The 18,022-nt window shown below is 32.1% G+C and overlaps 2 protein-coding genes across 6 annotated transcripts in view; one reads left to right on the top strand and one right to left on the bottom strand.

Annotated features, from left to right (window-relative positions):
* LOC143045555 (fatty acid synthase-like) overlaps positions 1–3,589 on the bottom strand; it is a 44,122-nt gene extending 40,533 nt beyond the window's left edge. Inside the window, exons 1-2 of the mRNA XM_076218139.1 lie at positions 3,505–3,589; positions 1,750–1,948 (exon numbers count right to left, since the gene is read on the bottom strand). Coding sequence (XP_076074254.1) covers positions 1,750–1,936 — 187 coding nt within the window. The 5' untranslated portion in view covers positions 1,937–1,948; positions 3,505–3,589. The remainder of the gene's footprint in view (positions 1–1,749; positions 1,949–3,504) is intronic.
* LOC143045557 (methyltransferase-like 26) lies at positions 910–16,787 on the top strand. Of its 5 annotated transcripts, none has more exons than XM_076218144.1 (7): positions 910–1,015; positions 6,345–6,553; positions 8,220–8,388; positions 8,946–9,005; positions 9,455–9,522; positions 11,496–11,574; positions 15,234–16,787. In XM_076218144.1, exons 2-7 carry the CDS (start codon positions 6,360–6,362, stop codon positions 15,282–15,284), a joined length of 621 nt encoding a protein of 206 aa, XP_076074259.1. In that variant the 5' UTR covers positions 910–1,015; positions 6,345–6,359; the 3' UTR covers positions 15,285–16,787. The 5 variants fall into 5 exon arrangements, with proteins under 5 accessions (XP_076074259.1, XP_076074261.1, XP_076074256.1 ...); XM_076218146.1 differs by lacking the exon at positions 910–1,015 and adding an exon at positions 3,660–3,803; XM_076218141.1 differs by lacking the exon at positions 910–1,015 and adding an exon at positions 3,813–3,882.
* The last annotated feature ends 1,235 nt before the right edge of the window (positions 16,788–18,022 follow it).

Genomic DNA, 18,022 nt, shown 5'->3' on the forward strand with positions numbered 1-18,022 from the left:
ACTTCAAGAATAGCGAAGAAGTTTAATAAAATTTGCATGAGGTAAACTTAAAGGGAAATCACACTATTTATACTACTAGTAATAATTCATAGAAATTTTGCATGTCGACAGATCACACTTATAACTTAATTGCAAGCAACAACAAAAATTTGGGTCATCATTCACCAATGTTGTTTTCGAGATATGACGTCATCAATATTTAAAGCATCACAATATACAGTAATAGCTCTCTAAGTTGTTTGAAACTTTTTTTTATGAATCAATGAACCATGAAAATAAGGTTCAAACCAATCGGGATGGAAAATATCTGTTATCATTCCATAGACCAAAGTAAGCTGAAGTTTTGTTAACAATAATTAACAATTTAACCTTTTCAAAGAAGTTAAACATTTATCAATGAACCATTTGTTTCATGTCAATTACTTATTGTAATTTCATGAAATGCTGCATAAAATAAAGCAATCAAAATTTAGAATGCAAGTTTTTATTATTGTTAACCCTTTGTTGCAATTTCTGATATTAAAGTAGTTCACCTTTACTGTGAAACCGACTTAAAAATCATGTAACATTAACATCTATCATGGACCATAAAAAATAGCAGAGATGAGGATCTAATAAACCCTGTTAGACAATTATTAAAATAAATAAATGAGTGACTGGAGAATTGATTTTCAATGTAGTTAATTATTAGTTATTTCAATATATTCAGAGTGAATTTAGCAAGTTTTGTTTTTTTATTTCAGTATATATCTAAGATGTGATTAACAGTTTACATTTTGTCTTGTATACACCAGTATGTCTAGATGAAATGTTTGTTTAGACTTTCTCTAATCTAAACAGATATTACTTTTGTATTTGATAACATATATGTTTACATTTTCCCTTAATAATTAAAAGTCAGTAAATATCTGTACAGTACATCTTTAAAGTCAATATTATTCATCTCAACACACTGTTTATAGATATCTTCAACCTTTATACTTTAACAGGAGTTATAAATTTATAGACAAGTAAGGTATGCCACTTTCATTCATTATTTTTCAAAAACTATAATATCCTCTGGAAATTTCTAACCACAATGTCTTTTGATATTTTTGGGACTTCAATTTTATGAATAACCGCTTAAAAAATTATTTTGGGATGGGGTAAGGGGAAGGGAGAGGTGGTCAAAAATTGCCAAGTCATTATTTCTGGTACCAAGTATAAATTAATTACACTACATGACCTAGTTTGTCATTTTTACATGCTCTTGAGATTCAGAATGAATGCTGTATACATACAACAAAGTATCAGGAAATCTTGATTCATTATTATAATTCATTATGAACAGAAACAGTACTAAATGAATGAAAACTTTTTTTTGAGGGGTCAGGTTGGGTGAACATTCAGTCAGTTGGGATATAACAAACTTTTCATGAAGGGAACATAAAATCTTTGTTGAAAATATCTACATGATTCTTTCTCCCATACCATATTTCTAAGTAGTTTTTGTGTAAAAATTCAATTATAACAAAAACAGTGTTTGCACAAGATAGAGACTCTATCTTGTGCAAACACTGTTTTTGTTATAATAAACTCTGAGTGTCTAGGTTACATGAACCTGACATGCTATTTCAGCTTATTCATTCAATCATTGTAATGATTGCAACTGACCTGAATTGCATTATAAAGCCTAAGGTATCCCATCAATCTCCTTTAATTCAAGTTTGCTATCCTGTATGCACAACAAACCTGTCCTACATTATTTACCTGGTTCCCATCTTCTATTTTCTGTTATCATGTTGTCTCCTCTCATCAAATGTTTTTTAAATTCCTCCATATTTTCTGATTCTGGCAGACGACAGGAAATACCACTAATAACAACATAATCCATTGAACCATCAGGTCTTTCTCCTGGATTAGAGAATGGGGAGAACCCCTCTTCAAAACCAGGCATATTTGCTTTGTCCTAAAATATAAAGAATGCAAGGGAAAAAATAAAGATTGGTCTCTTGTGATTCTATTTTATCATTTTACAATAACTTGTTGTCTTTATGACTGTATTCTCTGTCTAGGCTATACCAACAACGCAGACAATCTGAATTATAAACAGGAATGCATGCCTCCTCATGCTAACCATTCAACTCCTAGCAATGCTAAGCATTGATAAAAGGGAGTAGATATCTTGACAGATCAGAAAAAAATTCTTTACATGTAAAAGATTATAGAAAGTCTACCAGCTCAAACTCAAAACATTGACAATTTTAGATTAAAGGGGCCTTGAAATCTGTTAAGATAGCCCCAGACATACTTAATTTGAACATTTTCAATTGAAACAAATAGCTTTTAATTTTATGATACATCTTTTATTGTAATTCCCCCCCCCCCCCTACTTGCTACATTTGTGTATTTGGTCCCTATAAAATAAAGAAGTAACTTTGAGAGAAGTATGAAAAAAATTGCAAGTAATACTGTCCACACTGCTAGTACAAGGAACTATTGTAAACCAAATTATTATAGTGGATACTTTGTTTTGGGTTTTCTTTTTTCTAGCCAATTTCAAAGCGTTTTAAGTTTGCTATTTTGTAACTTACTAACCATGCTGACAGGTAAAGTTAAATAAGGAAAGATTCAAGTTTTACATATTCCCAACAGTTTCTATTAGCTTTACTTTATTACTCAAAAAATTTGTTGATTTACAGTATAATTGTAAACAACAAAATTTCAAAGGATGATAACTGTGTCCCAGAACCATATAATATATTAATATGTACCATGCGCAATTTATGTAATTTTCTTCACAAGTATGGTTAAACACACAAACATCAGTTTGTAACAAGACTATTCAACTATATATTTCATAGATAATTTTCTTGAAGTATTCATGTATAGGTCATGTAGGTAGGATGTTATGAATGTTGGGACTGATGCACTTTGGTTTTATATCAAAAGTAGTGATTAAATCTGGAAAACTGATTATTCATTATAATCACTATTTTATCAAAATAAAAGACAATGTAAACCAAGAGTGTAGACTTGACAGGACTACGGGACTGTGCCTGGTGTGCAGAGTCTGGACTGGCATTTATGAAATGAAGAACCCAAGTAGTTCGACTAGACAGGACTATATATATACATTACAGTTAGATTCAGAAGATCTCCACTCACATTTTTTAAGTGGTATATAAAAAAAAGAGTTTTTTTTTGGTTTTTATAAAACTTATATTAAAGGTCTATCATGTCTATTTTTGGGACAAGTTACAATTCCATTCAGACAAGTTAATTTTGGTATGAACTTGTCCTGTTGAACAAGCTGTAAAAAAGGGATTGTAAAGCTGGCTATTGATAAAGTTTCCAATTCCTGTGTATTTATAGAACCTGTTTACAAATGAAGGGGTTAAAATTCTTCAAATTTATATATGCTATCAAATTTTCACAGTTTAGTTTCGTCTGTAGAAAGCAGATAACTCGTCAACTCCCAAACTTTTGTGATGAACATATATAATTTTATAGTTTGGGAAACACCTTATCCTATTTTTGCCTAATATCCTTCCATCCCTTATCTTGCTGCAAATCGTGCTGAAGTAATTTTCGCGGGAATAAACTAATATTTGGCACAGTTTCCGAAGAAGAATCGTCAGAATATCCGGAATCGAATCTTCATAAAACGTTTGACCTGTTGTTGACTAAGTCACTCTTGGTTATAGTTTTGTGACAGCAAATTTTAATAGAAAAGTTGAAACAGGACATTACTTTCAATTGAAATTTCAAGAAAATGATATTAGAAAAGTTACTTCGTTTCCGAACTTGGGCTGATTTATAAGGTAAATTGCACTTCCGGTTAGCCAAATCCAACATTTTCCTATTTTTTGACCTTTTATGTTATTGACACTATTTAAACAGGTTTGACAAATTTTTAAGTGCAAAAAAGATAAAAAAAAAATGCAACGAATTTGAAATAACAGCAGCATGTTTAGTGTCATATTATTAGAGAGCTCTGTGATTGTACATGTGTACTATATGTCTGATGTGTACTTGAGGGGGGATTTATAGAGCTCAAATTATTTATTGTATTACACAAAAATTTACAGCTGAAACGCTATACACACATGCCCTTTTTTAATAAACTATCCACACTTGTTCGAAAAATCATTTGTACAAGTGCAGACAGTACCACCCCCTTTTTTTTCCCTATTCACCACTGCCATTGACAGAAACAATTGCCTATAAAAGACGAAGAGGGTAGTGGTACCTTTATGGCGAATCACTTTTATAATTCTTGCCAAATGATGTTAACAGTAGTTTTTGGTGCATGACAATGAACTTTCGGACGATAAAAAAATCGACTGATTTTGACGAATCACTGTAATTTGTTTCTAAAAATAAAGATAACGTTAATTATTTGAGACCTGTGACAAATCACAATAAAAATATTTTGACAAATCACAGTAAAATTTAAACCAATTTGATGCTAACAGTAGCCAAAAATGTCTGTTTGATCTCCACTGACAGTATTAAATGGCATTCCTACCCTCTTATATAAAGTTAGTATAATTAATAGTTCCATGCAGGTAGACAGAGATTACTCTAATTGGACGAGCCGAGCTTGTCTGGCAAACCAACTGTTGCATGGACATCAGAGGAATCTACTATCAGTATCAGTATAAGTCAGGAGTCAAATTCAATAATCAGTCATACTTTTTATAAAATTTGGGATCAAGTCAGTTTTAGAAGCAATTAATGGTAATTTGTCTATGATACATTTATTTTGGTTCATTTGTTTTTTTCAGAATTAAGAGATGCATCCATTTCGCTGAATTAGTATATAATAGATTAAGGGCCAGATCAAGCCAACTTCTGAGGGCACAATTTTCTAGCTGTAGTGAAGATAAGCTGTATCTACTCTTTGGCCCAGACGTTGTCTCTGACATATTCCAAGTTTCAATTCCCTGTTCGATTGAGGTATGCAGTTGTATTGAACATTATGCCAGTACATCTGCATACTCCAATCAAACAGGGAATTATATCATTTTAAAGTTTTTTTAATGCCACTCGTGAAGTAATTGAGACTTAGGCATGCTGTTTCAGTCAACAGTTTGTAAAAGGTCATTTAAAAAAAAGTTAGCCACTAATCATTTTTAGCTCACCTGGCCCAAAGGGCCAAGTGAGCTTTTCTCATCACTTGGCGTCCGACGTCCGGCGTCGTTAACTTTTACAAAAATCTTCTCCTCTGAAACTACTGGGCCAAATTAAACCAAACTTGGCCACAATCATCATTGGGGTATCTAGTTTAAAAAATGTGTCCGGTGACCCGGCCAACCAACCAAGATGGCTGCCATGGCTAAAAATAGAACATAGGGGTAAAATGTAGATTTTGGCTTATATCTCTGAAACCAAAGCATTTAGAGCAAATCTGCTTGAATAAAATTGTTCATTAGGTTAAGATCTATCTGCCCTGAAATTTTTCAGACCAATTGGGCAACTTGTTGTTGCGTTGCTGCTCCTAAATTGGTAATTTTAAGAATATTTTGCAGCTTTTGGTTATTATCTTGAATATTATTATAGATAGAGATAAACTGTTAACAGCATTAATGTACAGCAAAGTAAGAGCTACAAATGATTAAAGTGGTCAATTGACCCCCTAAGGAGTTTTTGCCCTTTAAAGTCCATTTTTTACAATTTTCATAAATTTTGTAATTTTTGTAAATTTTTCCAAAATATTTTCCACTGTCACATTCAGGGCCAATTTCATTATAGATAGAGATAATTGTAAGCAGCAAGATTGTTCAGTCAAGTAAGATCTACAAACACATCACCAACACCAAAACACAATTTTGTCATGAATCCATCTGTGTCCTTTGTTTAATATGCACATAAACCAAGGTGAGCGACACAGGCTGTTTAGAGCCTCTAGTTTTAATGGTAAATGCAGTTGTTTTAGTATTGGCACATCTTATTCCTTGGGGATTTTTTTTTACCCAAGCCCCTCAGTCATGGTCTTATTGACTTTAAAAATATTCCATAGTATAATTTGTTGAAGTTTGTGACCAGGACGGTTTTATGGGACATATATATATTTATGTTCTAATGATAATTCAATGATATTTAGTATGTTGTTACATGATTCAAAAATTGTTTCAGGAATGGAAATATAAATTATCATTTAAATCACTCAGAAGCTGTATAGGCCATCAAGAAATAAGTTTTTACTTGTATAAACATTTTGGTCGTAATAAAATCTCACAGATGAAATAAAGCTTAACATACAACATTTGAATTATAATCAATTAAAAATGCCCAATACAGTACAATTTAAGTATTGTGGTAAAATCATATTAGAATAGAATGTCTTATTACTATTTCAGCTTTTAAACAATAAAATGTTTCATGTGCCAGCAGCTGAGAGAAACAAGGAACCAATTCTTAAAGTCCTACAGAAATACATTCCTCAAGGTTTCAAAGGTAGAGCCTTAGAGATTGCCTCAGGTGCAGGAGTTCATGTTGCACATTTTGCTCAGTTCTACCCAAATATTACATGGCAACCAACTGAATATGACCAAAGAAATTTGGGAAGGTGTGTATACACATAATATATAAGTCTTTTTTTTCATGATATCATATTCAATGTCATTTTCATTAACATATTGTTTGTAGATGATGCACTTAGTACTCATTTCTTATAATGACAAAATTATACTATACATGTACAAAAATGTCAATTTAATCCCTTTAGTACATGAATGGCTTTTGTTGATTTTTTGTAAGTCTAATTACAATAGGTCATAGAATAATTGCATTTTATCAATGAACATGTCTTTGATAATGAATTATGAAAAAAATAAGCAAAAATAAAGATATCTACTTACATTTATAATTCATGCATATGAAAATTTGACATGAATGTTCAGCTAAAGCAAATAAATGAAACATAGGAATAGTATTTTATAAGAGAAAATTTCTTAATTGGATAGTAATTGAGACTTGTATTACATATGAACGATTATGGAGCCTTTTTGATTGAGTGGTCCTTGACTGCCACTAACCTTTCAATACTGAGGTTGTTAGTTGGAACCCTGCACATGACAAGTGCTTTCTACTCTAATACATTTACTAATCTTAATTGACAAGGACTGTCAGTTTCTCTGCTTAAGATTAGAAATTCTTTAAGGGACTTCCCTCCATATGAAAACTGACTGCTATGGTATGGCCTATAATGCTAAAAGTTATGTTGAACACCAAGAATCATTCAATCAATCATATGAAGAATACAATTTTTAGCCCACCTGGCCCAAAGGGCCAAGTGAGCTTTTCCCATCACTTGGGGTCCGTCGTCGTTAACTTTTACAAAAATCTTCTCCTCTGAAACTACTGGGCCAAATTTAACCAAACTTGGCCACAATTATCACTATGGTATCTACTTTAAAAATATGTCCGGTGACCCGGCCAACCAACCAAGATGGCTGCCATGGCTAAAAATAGAACATAGGGGTAAAATGTAGATTTTGGCTTATAACTCTGAAACCAAAGCATTTAAAGCAAATCTGACAAGGTTAAATTGTTTATAAAGTCAATATCTATCATCCCTGAAATCAGATGAATTGGACAACTGGTTGTTGGGTTGCTGCCCCCCAATAGATAGTTTTTAAAGAAATTTTGCTGTTTTGGGTTATTATCTTGAATACTATTTTAGATAGAGATAAACTGTAAACAGCAATAATGTTTGGCAAAGTAAGATCTAAAAATAAGACAATATTACCAAAATGGTTAGTTGACCCCTAAAGGAGTTATTGCCTTTTATAGTCAATTTTTAACAGTTTTCATTAATTAGGTAAATTTTTGTAAATTTTTACAAAATATTCTCCTCTGTATCTAAAGGGCCAAGTTTATAATAGATAGAGAAAATTGAAAGTAGCAAGAATGTTCAGTAAAGTAAGATCTACAAACATATCACCATCACCAAAACACAATTTTGTCATGAATCCATCTGTGTCCTTTGTTTAATATGCACATAGACCAAGGTGAGGATACAGGCTCTTTAGAGCCTCTAGTTGATGTTAGGATACAGAGTCCATAAAATTTATATATAACATGTATAATGTGTCATGAACTGTAATGTAGAATAGCTAAATAAAATGACTATGTTAAATGTTGATTTCTTGGTTCATATTTTTATAATAAGGATAATAGCATAAAAATGTTAACATAAATAATATATTCATTCAGTTTTCTTTTTTATATAGTATATCAGCATATACTGCACATACTGGTGTGAAAAATGTACATCCACCTCTACATGTCGACATTACAACACCTCCAGAAGATCTAAAAATAGACACAATAAGTCCAGGAAATGTAGATATTATAAACAATATCAATATGATCCATATATCTCCATGGGATACAGCTATAGTAAGTATACATTCTAAGTCTTCTTGACATGTTATCTTCGGGTGGACAAGAATTCAATTGTTGGTGATTATAGTTCTTATTATACATGACTATCTAGCTTTACTTTCTTTGATATAAGCTTTATTTAATTTGAATCATAAGCTTAAGGCATGGACATTGTCATAAGTCATACCTATGACGTGAGCATTGCACAAAACCACCAAATTGTTAAAAATTTAAATAAGCTCACTCAAGGAGTATAGAGATATATAGTTCCTGTATGTAGAATATTTTGTAACAATAGTTTGTAATTAATTTTTCAATTTATTATTCATACATCTTCAAGGGAGATAATTCACACTACATTTGTTTTATTATTATTCAGACATCTTCAAGGGAGATAATTCACACTACATTTGTTTCAAAGAACTTGTAAAACCATTGAAAGTTAATAAATTACCAGGTAGCAAAGAAAAGTGACTGTCACACAAATAAAACCAAACAATTAAAAAAAACAATCTTTTTGATTATTAGAAATACTTTTTGAATTGAATTTAATTATGATTCTGTTTTTGTAGGGTTTGTTTAGAACAGCAAAGTATTTTTTGCGGCCTGCTGGATATTTATTCCTGTACGGAGTAAGTCTGTTTGAATAGTAATAAAGAACATTCAGTTTCCTAAGTATCACTTATATTTTACAATTCAAACAGAAATTGATAAGGTTTGATTCAGTGCAGCATCATCACATGCATGAAATTAGAAATTATTTATTTTTCAATTGAAAATTAATGATTGAGATGAAAATATTGCAATATTTGGACATTTAACAAATAAACAGGTCCAAATAACCTCAAAACTTATAACTTATAAAGAATCTTGATTAGCATGATATTGCAGAAAAATTATAGAAATAGGTGATTATAATGTATGTGAAATATGGCCAATATTTCTCTCTTTTTGCAAATATTTTTTGTTAAAAAGCTCATGCCATACAAGGCACAGTTACTTCTGAAAGCAATGAACAATTTGATTCTCATTGTATGATATTCTTTTTTTCCCCAATTTATTTTATTTTATGTTATTTCAGCCATTTGCCATACAAGGCACAATTACTCCTGAAAGCAATGAGCAGTTTGATTCTTCTCTAAGAGCAAGGTTTGTATTATACCATGTTCAAATGGCCATTCAACTGCATGATCAGGGTGGCCAATTGTATCAAGATGGATACTTGTGTATAATTTCTGAGTTTAGTATAACATCCATTATCACTGAACTAGTAACATATTTGTTTAGGGTCCAGCTGAAGGACTCCTCTGGGTGTGGGAGTTTCTCGCTGCATTGAAGACCCATTGGTGGCCTTCGGCTGTTGTCTGCTTTATGGTCGGGTTGTTGTCTCTTTGAAACATTCCATATTTCTATTCTCAATTTTATGAAGACGATTTTTGTTCACAGAAATCTTTTAATCAGCTCAGTTAATAGCAAAAGAAATTATATTTACATACCTGTATCAACTGATTACAGCTTTTCAGTTAGCCAACAGCTTAAATACTTCAAACAAGTTCAGAGATTTCCAATTACTGATTTCCTTCCAGTTTTAATCCTGACTATGGACTGTTAATGCATGTACATGTAATTTAAAGGGCTATTCCATGAAAAATGTCTGGATCAGGATGGTTGGACACTGCATGTTATTTTTATCTATGGTTAATAGGGGTACATGCAAATTTGACCAATGAAAGGAAAAGTTAAAGCTCGTTGCCTGGTGACTTTCTACCCCCTTCCTCCACCCCACCTACAATTATATCCATTATATATATATGTAGGACTCGGAGGTGCGATGGGGATGCTGAAGTGCGATGGTCACGCTGAAGTGCGATGGTCCACGCCGAAGTACGATGGTCCTTTCGCTGAAGTGCGATGGTTTTGTGTATAACGTTTGAATAATATGGCGTTTTCAAAATACAACATGGATTCGCAGGCAGGAGAATAGGGTTTTGTAGATGAAGGTTTCATGCTAACAAAGAAAAGTAAGGAAATAAGAAAGAAACAAACAATTCAAGTCCCGAACAGTTTTAAGCATTAGATGTTGAGGTTAAAAAAAATATGTTTAAACATTTTAGGCAGCAAAGTGGCTGATAGATGAACTTGGTCAACAAATGGGCTAACCATTATTCTGAATTTTGCCGCAGACTTTTTGTACGATAAATACAGTATACTAATCTAAATATTAATCTTAATTTATCTTACGGTAAGCGTCACATGATTTTATGTGGGCAATACAAAAATTTTTAAAAAAAATATGATAGTATTAGCAATGTTTCTATGATTTTGCTATATCAAGTTCATATAATGTTGTTTTGTTCACGAGATATTTTTTTTTTTTGAAAGAACACCGTCGTTCTTGGTTTTTTATGGTTTCAGTCTAAAACATGTCAGACAGAAATTAACCTGACTAAACCCTACGTGTACTTCCCAATTTATCATCCTCATCTTTGTTTTTCGTGAAATAATTGACAAGCTTCACTATTAGTAAAGCATAAATTTAATTGTCGGTATTTTTACTTCGTGAATACTGTTCCGACATTCAAGGTACAACATGTATATATAAATTGAAGAAGAATGTGAGCAATAACTAAGTTTTATCATATTTAAGTAAATGAGATGGACACTTCTTAGTACTATTATAAAGACCTACACGCTGAATCTTTTTTTTTTTATTTCTCCTTGAACACCTTGTTCCATACTCTTGCGTGCTAAAAGAATAATTGGAGACTTGGAAAATTAGATTAAAACAAAAAATAAAGTCTTTGGTTTGATCTAAACAGAAGTTAAAACGTCTTCAAAATAAGAGGCTAGCAGCCAAATATTAATGGTTTTATTTTATTACAACAGCCCATGTGCATTTTGCTTTTACTCAAAGTCTTAAGTTGGCCATCGCACTACAGCGTAACCACCATCGCACTTCAGCGTAAATATCAACAAGTTAACGTCACAATGTTACCATCTCATTTCAGCGTGTTAACCATTGCACTTCAGCGTAGACCATCGCACTTCAGCGTGACCATCGCGGTTTGGAATTCCATCGCGTTTCCGAGTCCCACATATATATAGCAATTTTATATTTATAGAGACAGTCAGTGGGGACTTAGAGATATTGATGATGTGAAGAAATTAGCAGAAGAAAATGGATTTAAACTTTTAGAAATGGTAACTAAGCTTAGCAGTATAATTAATAAAAGTCATACATTTTTAAATCAATTTTTCTGATAATGAATATCTGTTCAATCATTCTAATCAAAGTAATGAATTAAATTGTGAGCAATCTGCAGTACCAAATTTTCGTTCGTCTGTTTGATTGATTGATTTTTGGTTGCTTAATGTCCAGTGGCAAATATTTCATGCATGTTCAGGATGAGAACAAGTTAACAATAAATAAAATGGGTAGGTCTTGTAATAAGAGAGGCCATCCGGGATGATGGTCAGGAAAATTTGGACTGCCACTAGAAAATGAGGGTATATTGGATAGGGACAGAAATTTTGCCAAGCAACCTACAGACCCCTCAACCAGTTGTTGCAAGGGTTCTTAACGTGCAAAGAGAGTGGCACTCTCTTTAAACGAGGCATCAGATTTAACGTCCCCATTCTGACTGGACGTGGATGCAAACTTGAGGAATCCTGCACAGCCAAAGACGCCCCACTTCGACAAGCCTTTGACTGCCTGTCGGAAGAAGACCAAATGACCATATTTCTAATCCCTAGTCACCCTTGGGGATTTGTCTGTTTGAAAAGATGAATACAAACTGCATCTTGGAAAACCATTTTGGCCAATTAATATTGTGAAAGGAAGAAGTCATTTAAATATGCACAATAAGAGTTTTGTATGTACTAGATAAAGGTTTGTCTCTATATTTTAGGGTGTTAACCTTTAAGAAAAAAAGCAAAGTCAGACAGGGCAGTTTCACCTTCTAATGTAATTGTCCCCTTCCTTCCAGCCTGAAAACTCTCATGTGTACAATTCTTGCCAAACTTTTGTTGTAACCTATATTTTCGGTTTGTATCAGCAATATCTTGGACGAGTTCCAAAATCAGTGCAGACCACTTAGAAGTATTAATTGTATCGAAATTTGCATTGTTAGCGCTCTTAAACTTGACTTTGATAGATAATTGCTATGAAATGAGATCTAAAAAAAAAATTACAAAATGAACCAAAAGAGAATATTAATGTTTTAGATAGGGGATTAAGGAGGCTCGAGGGTATAAAAATTTCAGAAAAGAATTAAACATTTTTTTTTCATTACAAATTTTATTTTTTATTATATTAGTTGGTACTTTATCATATGGTACAAAAAAGATTCAAAACAATCAATTCGTTTTGGCCCCAGATGACTTTTAAAATGTATATATCATTGAAAAAGCTCTGAATTATCTCCCTTTGGTGCAAAAGTGCCATTTTTTGGCATCAAAATCGAAATATCTTTTTTAACTCATCGGTGAGCTATATTTTTTATTATTATTTTCACATAAGCTATACTTAAATATAAACTGTTGTAAAATTTGAGCGATCTTTGTAATTCAGTTCTTTTTTTATTACGATATTACCTCTAATTCTCCTATTAGTTCAACAGAAAAAAAGTACCTTTACAAAAATGTATGCTTCTTTCGAAGGCAGATTGTGAGCGTAAATGAACGTTGACCCCATTTTTTAATTTTATTTTTCTATTAAGTATAAGATAAAGTTAATTTATAGAAAAATATAGCGAAATCCTTAATTAAGAAAAAAAAATGATTTAGACCTGTGAGCCCCCATAAGTTATGTATATGACTATACAAATTACACAAATCAAACATATTACAACCTGCCTGGCCATTTGAGTCTTTTTCTTCATATCTGGCATATTTTTATCATATAAATTGTAGGAAAATTTGAAACAAATTGAGTACTTTTAAAATAGACTTTTAACTGCTCTTTGGTTAGGTTGCTGTTTCTGACACATTCACCATTTTCATTTACAATTTTTAACCGGATTTTTGTGACAAAAATGTCGGTTATTGATTTGGGGATGTACGGCGGGTGGTCGGGAGGGCGAGCGGCAACCAAATGTTGTCCGTGCATTTACTCATGAACTGTTCAACCAAAGCTCTGAAAATTTTAATATGTTGTTACTGACAACAAAATAAAGGTCAAGTTCAATGATAACGATTTTGACTTTTACCGTTCAGGAGTTATGGTTCTTGGAAGATTGAAAAATGGCATTTCCAGTCGTGTCCGTGCATTTACACATGAACTGCTCAACCAAAGCTTCCAAAATTTTAATATGTTGTTACTGATGACAAAATGGAGGTCAAGTTCAATAATGACGATTTTTACCGTTCAGGAGTTATGGTTCTTGAAAGATTGAAAAATGACTATTCCAGTCGTGTCCGTGCATTAACGCATGAACTTTTCAACCGAAGCTTTTCAAATTTTAATATGTTGTTACTGATGACAAAATGGAGGTCAAGTTCAATAATGTCGATTTTGACTTTTACCGTTCAGGAGTTATGGTTCTTGAAAGATCGAAAAATGGCGTTTCCATTCATGTTGTTGCATTTACTCATGAACCATTCAACCTAAGCATTTCAAATTTTAATATGTTGATACTGATGACAAAATTGAGGTCAAATTTGATATTGACAATTTTCACTTTCACCAGTTATGGTTCTTGTGATATTGGCAGAACACAAATAAATGTTAATAAATCTGGTTTGCTGTCGTTGTGACAGCCTCTTGTATTAACCTGCAACAAAAATTAAAGATTGATGAAGACAAGGTCTTGATTATGAATTTTACTGGTTTGCAAAAACTGCATTTTTTCTGACCTCTCAATGTTTAGATGTGCAATAAGGGTTAGGTTTTTATTCACTTTTGAGGTCCTAATTTCCAAAAAATTGCACCTCATGAGCATGACCAATTGCAGGCTATGTGATAAGCCAGAGTTCACCAAAAGTGGTGATCCCAGAGTTCACCAAAGTGCTGCAAAGAACTGACACAATTTACTTTTTTGTAAAACAAATAAAAGTGAGGACCAGTAGATTTTCTTCAATTTTTTCAACAACCTTAACTGGCTATACAGCATGGTTTTCAAGAAACAACAGGGGGAAAAGATTATTAGAATTTAAATGCAATAAAATTCTTACCATCCCCATCTTGTAATTGTAATTAAATTACTGTAAATTCAGAAATTATTGCGTGCATTTGTCATTGTGATTTTGTCATTTTAGGCTTAAATGCGATTTTGATTTTTAAGATTTTGAGAAAAATCTAAATTGTTTTTTTGTGTCAACTTTTTAATAAACACAATTATACTTTGTGTGTTTAATATTATTTTGGGCAAGGCTTGTACTCCATATTATAAACTATAGGCATCAAATCTTTTTTTAACACAGTTACAAAATGTTTCCATTTTTGCTGAAATTTAAAGGCTATATTTTCCATAAGTGGCAGAATTGTTATTAAATTACTGTAAATTTAGAAATTATTGCGTGCATTTATCATTGAGATTTGGCCATTTTAGGCTTAAATGCAATTTTAATTTTTAAGGTTTTGAGAAAAATCCTGTTCAATCAATATAAAATATTTCAAAATGCGAGATTAAATTATTTCGTTTACAACTCTGTCGCATTTTTCGCAATAATAAAAACCTTGCAATAATTTCTGAATTTACAGTACACTGCAATGTTTAATTTGAGTTCAAAGATTTAACTAATAATTCAGACAATTTGAAATTTTTTAAAGGACAATTCATTTTCGAGCCCATTTGACCCCTTATTATACCTTTTCTTTTTATTCTTTAATGATTTATTGAAGCTGCCTTATTTTATTACAGATTGACATGCCAGCAAATAACAAAACAGTGATATTCCAGAAAAACAGTTGATATAGAAAATGAGGAGTAGAAGTATAACCAACTAAAGGACACAAAAATCAATTAAACTGAAACCATGGTGTCTTGATGCAATATGGAGAATCAATCAAAAATTTAAACAAAGACCCAAATAATAAAGTACTGTGGTGTCAATGATACTAGGAGATAGATTAATATAAGCACTTGATGCTTGTTTCTGAATCCTAATTGTAAATGTGTTTATAAAATATACTTGTATTATTCATAATAAAATATTGTTTACATCAATGATACTAGTTTGATACTACTAAAAATCAGAAGAAAATCAAACATTCTAAAAAAAACCAGTTTTTATACAACCAGATAATAACTTAATTATAAGTCAATACAAAATCAATAAAGTTTTAACACAAGGTTTATAACCACTAAAGGGTGGATGGAATTGATTTTGGGGGTTATGACCCCAACTGTTTAGGAATTAGGGGCCAAAAAAGGGGCCCAAATAAGCATTTTTGTAGTTTCCAGACAGTTAACTTGTGTTCAAGTGTATGAATTATACCACACGTTTCCATACTACAAAGGGATGGTTTGGATTGACTTTTTTTTTGGAGAGGGGGTTATGGCCCAAACCTTTTAGGAATTAAGGGCTAAAAGGGGCAAAACAAGGGTTTCTCTAGTTAAAGGACAATTGAGACAATTTAAAAGGAGTGTAAGGGAGGTAATCCAAATCAATTTAAAAAAACGATGTTTGATTACCTCCCTTACACTGCTTGTAAATTATGTATTAAGAAATGATGATTGTCTTGAGATGAATAGCTGTCAATTTATTTTTAGCAGTTACAATTTTAAATAGATATCAATTTTAGCCATGACTAAGTATGTTATTTTATATTTTAAAACTTCAATGATGTATTTAAATTGGTATTTAAGGTTGCAAACTCCATTAGTTTGAATTGAGCTACTAACCATGTCTTGTAGCCTTTTCAATAGTCGTCTGGCAAGATAAAGACGATAACTCAATTTTAAAATTTAATATTTTTGGAGATGACCAATATCTGGAATTGCATGCTTTATCATCACTGTTTTTTCTCTGGCCGTCAATGACAACACTATTGCTGCATTCTTTGACAATAAAGCATATTTAACAAGACAGTATTATCAATGTATTATTGTGGTATCAATATATGATAGCAATGTTAGATACCTGATTTAATTATTATTTTGGAAAGGACATTTCATCACTTCCACTGAAAACATGATTTTGTATGGCGGCAGATCAATTTCCTGATGATTTTTACTACAGCATTCTGATTTTTATTAATTGCTACATATAACCGATTCTTTTAAATCAATTTTAGTTTATATTCAGTCAAACCATGGGAAGCTGTGCTTTCCAAAATCTCCCTATGAGGTTAGTGCATCTGCCATATGGGTTCTTAAAAAGGATAGTTATTGGAGTCAATCAATGCTCCATTTCTCTACTTTTGCCTACATGATATAAATTGTACGTATTGAATAAATTATATGTTGCTTTCATTGGTTTTTTTTTCTTTCTTTTATTTAGATAGTTCTATTACATTAGGCATCCCTTGTCTTCTTAACATCAGATCAAAAACTAGAACAAGCTGAGGTCCGCATCCCCTGCAGAATTGCTCCTTCTACATACATTTGTACATAACCCCGCTCCTTTTTCTTTTATGGCTATCAGTAAGGGGGTGGACAGGGGTATTGATTACCAGTTCCCTCCCCAAACTCCTACTTTGTAGTTTCCATCTGTCGTATGTCCATTTTACTGGACTTCGTTTTCATGGTTCGTCGACTACTTAAAAAAAAAGATTTTTATTATTCTTAATTTCTCTCTTATTTTGAGTAATAGGATAACTATATTTGGTATGTCCTTACCTTACAAGATCCTCATGCCCGTCAAGATAGTTTTCACTTGTCATTTACCTCATTTTAAGGATCAGTGAACAAGATTAAGTTTTGTGGTCAAGTCTAAATATCATATACTATACTATATTTGGAAATGGAATGATTGTAAGGTGTACATGTCCAACTTGCAGGTGTCATCTGACCTTGACCTTCAGTGGTTATGGTCATGTTTTTGTGTTTTGGTCTGTTTTGCTAATACTATATTCAATAGGTCAACTATATTTGGTCTGAAAATATTTTACGATGAACAGGTCAGTCTGGCATGTTTATTTGACATTGACCTTATTTTTACAGTTCATTGCTCAATGTTTAGGTTTGTTTGTGCTTTTCTAATACTATATGCAATAGGTAAACTATATTTGGTGTATGGAATGATTGTAAGGTGTATATGTCTGTATGTAAATTATTGTCTGAGCTTGAATTAACTTGCATGGTTCATCGGTCTAACTTACTGGTTAATATAAAAAAGAAGATGTGGTATAATTGCCTATGGGAAAACTCTCCACAAGAGACCTAATGACACAGATATTAACAACTATAGTTCACAGTATGAACTTCAACAATGAGCAAAGCCCATACCCCTAGTCAGCTATAAAAGGCCCCGAAATGACAAAATATAACAATTCAAATGAGAAAACTAACGGCCTAATTTATGTACAAAACAATGAACGAACAACAAATATGTAACAAACTATATTTATGACATATTATGATTGTAAGGTGTTCATGTCTGTCTGGTAGGGTTCATCAGACCATGACTCCATTTTCATTGTTCATTTCACAATGTGGAGTTTTCCTGGTTAAATTTGTTTCCTACTGTGGATTCCTTTATTTTCCTG

This window comes from Mytilus galloprovincialis, chromosome 9, assembly GCF_965363235.1.
Source record: "Mytilus galloprovincialis chromosome 9, xbMytGall1.hap1.1, whole genome shotgun sequence".
Lineage (NCBI taxonomy): Eukaryota > Metazoa > Mollusca > Bivalvia > Mytilida > Mytilidae > Mytilus > Mytilus galloprovincialis.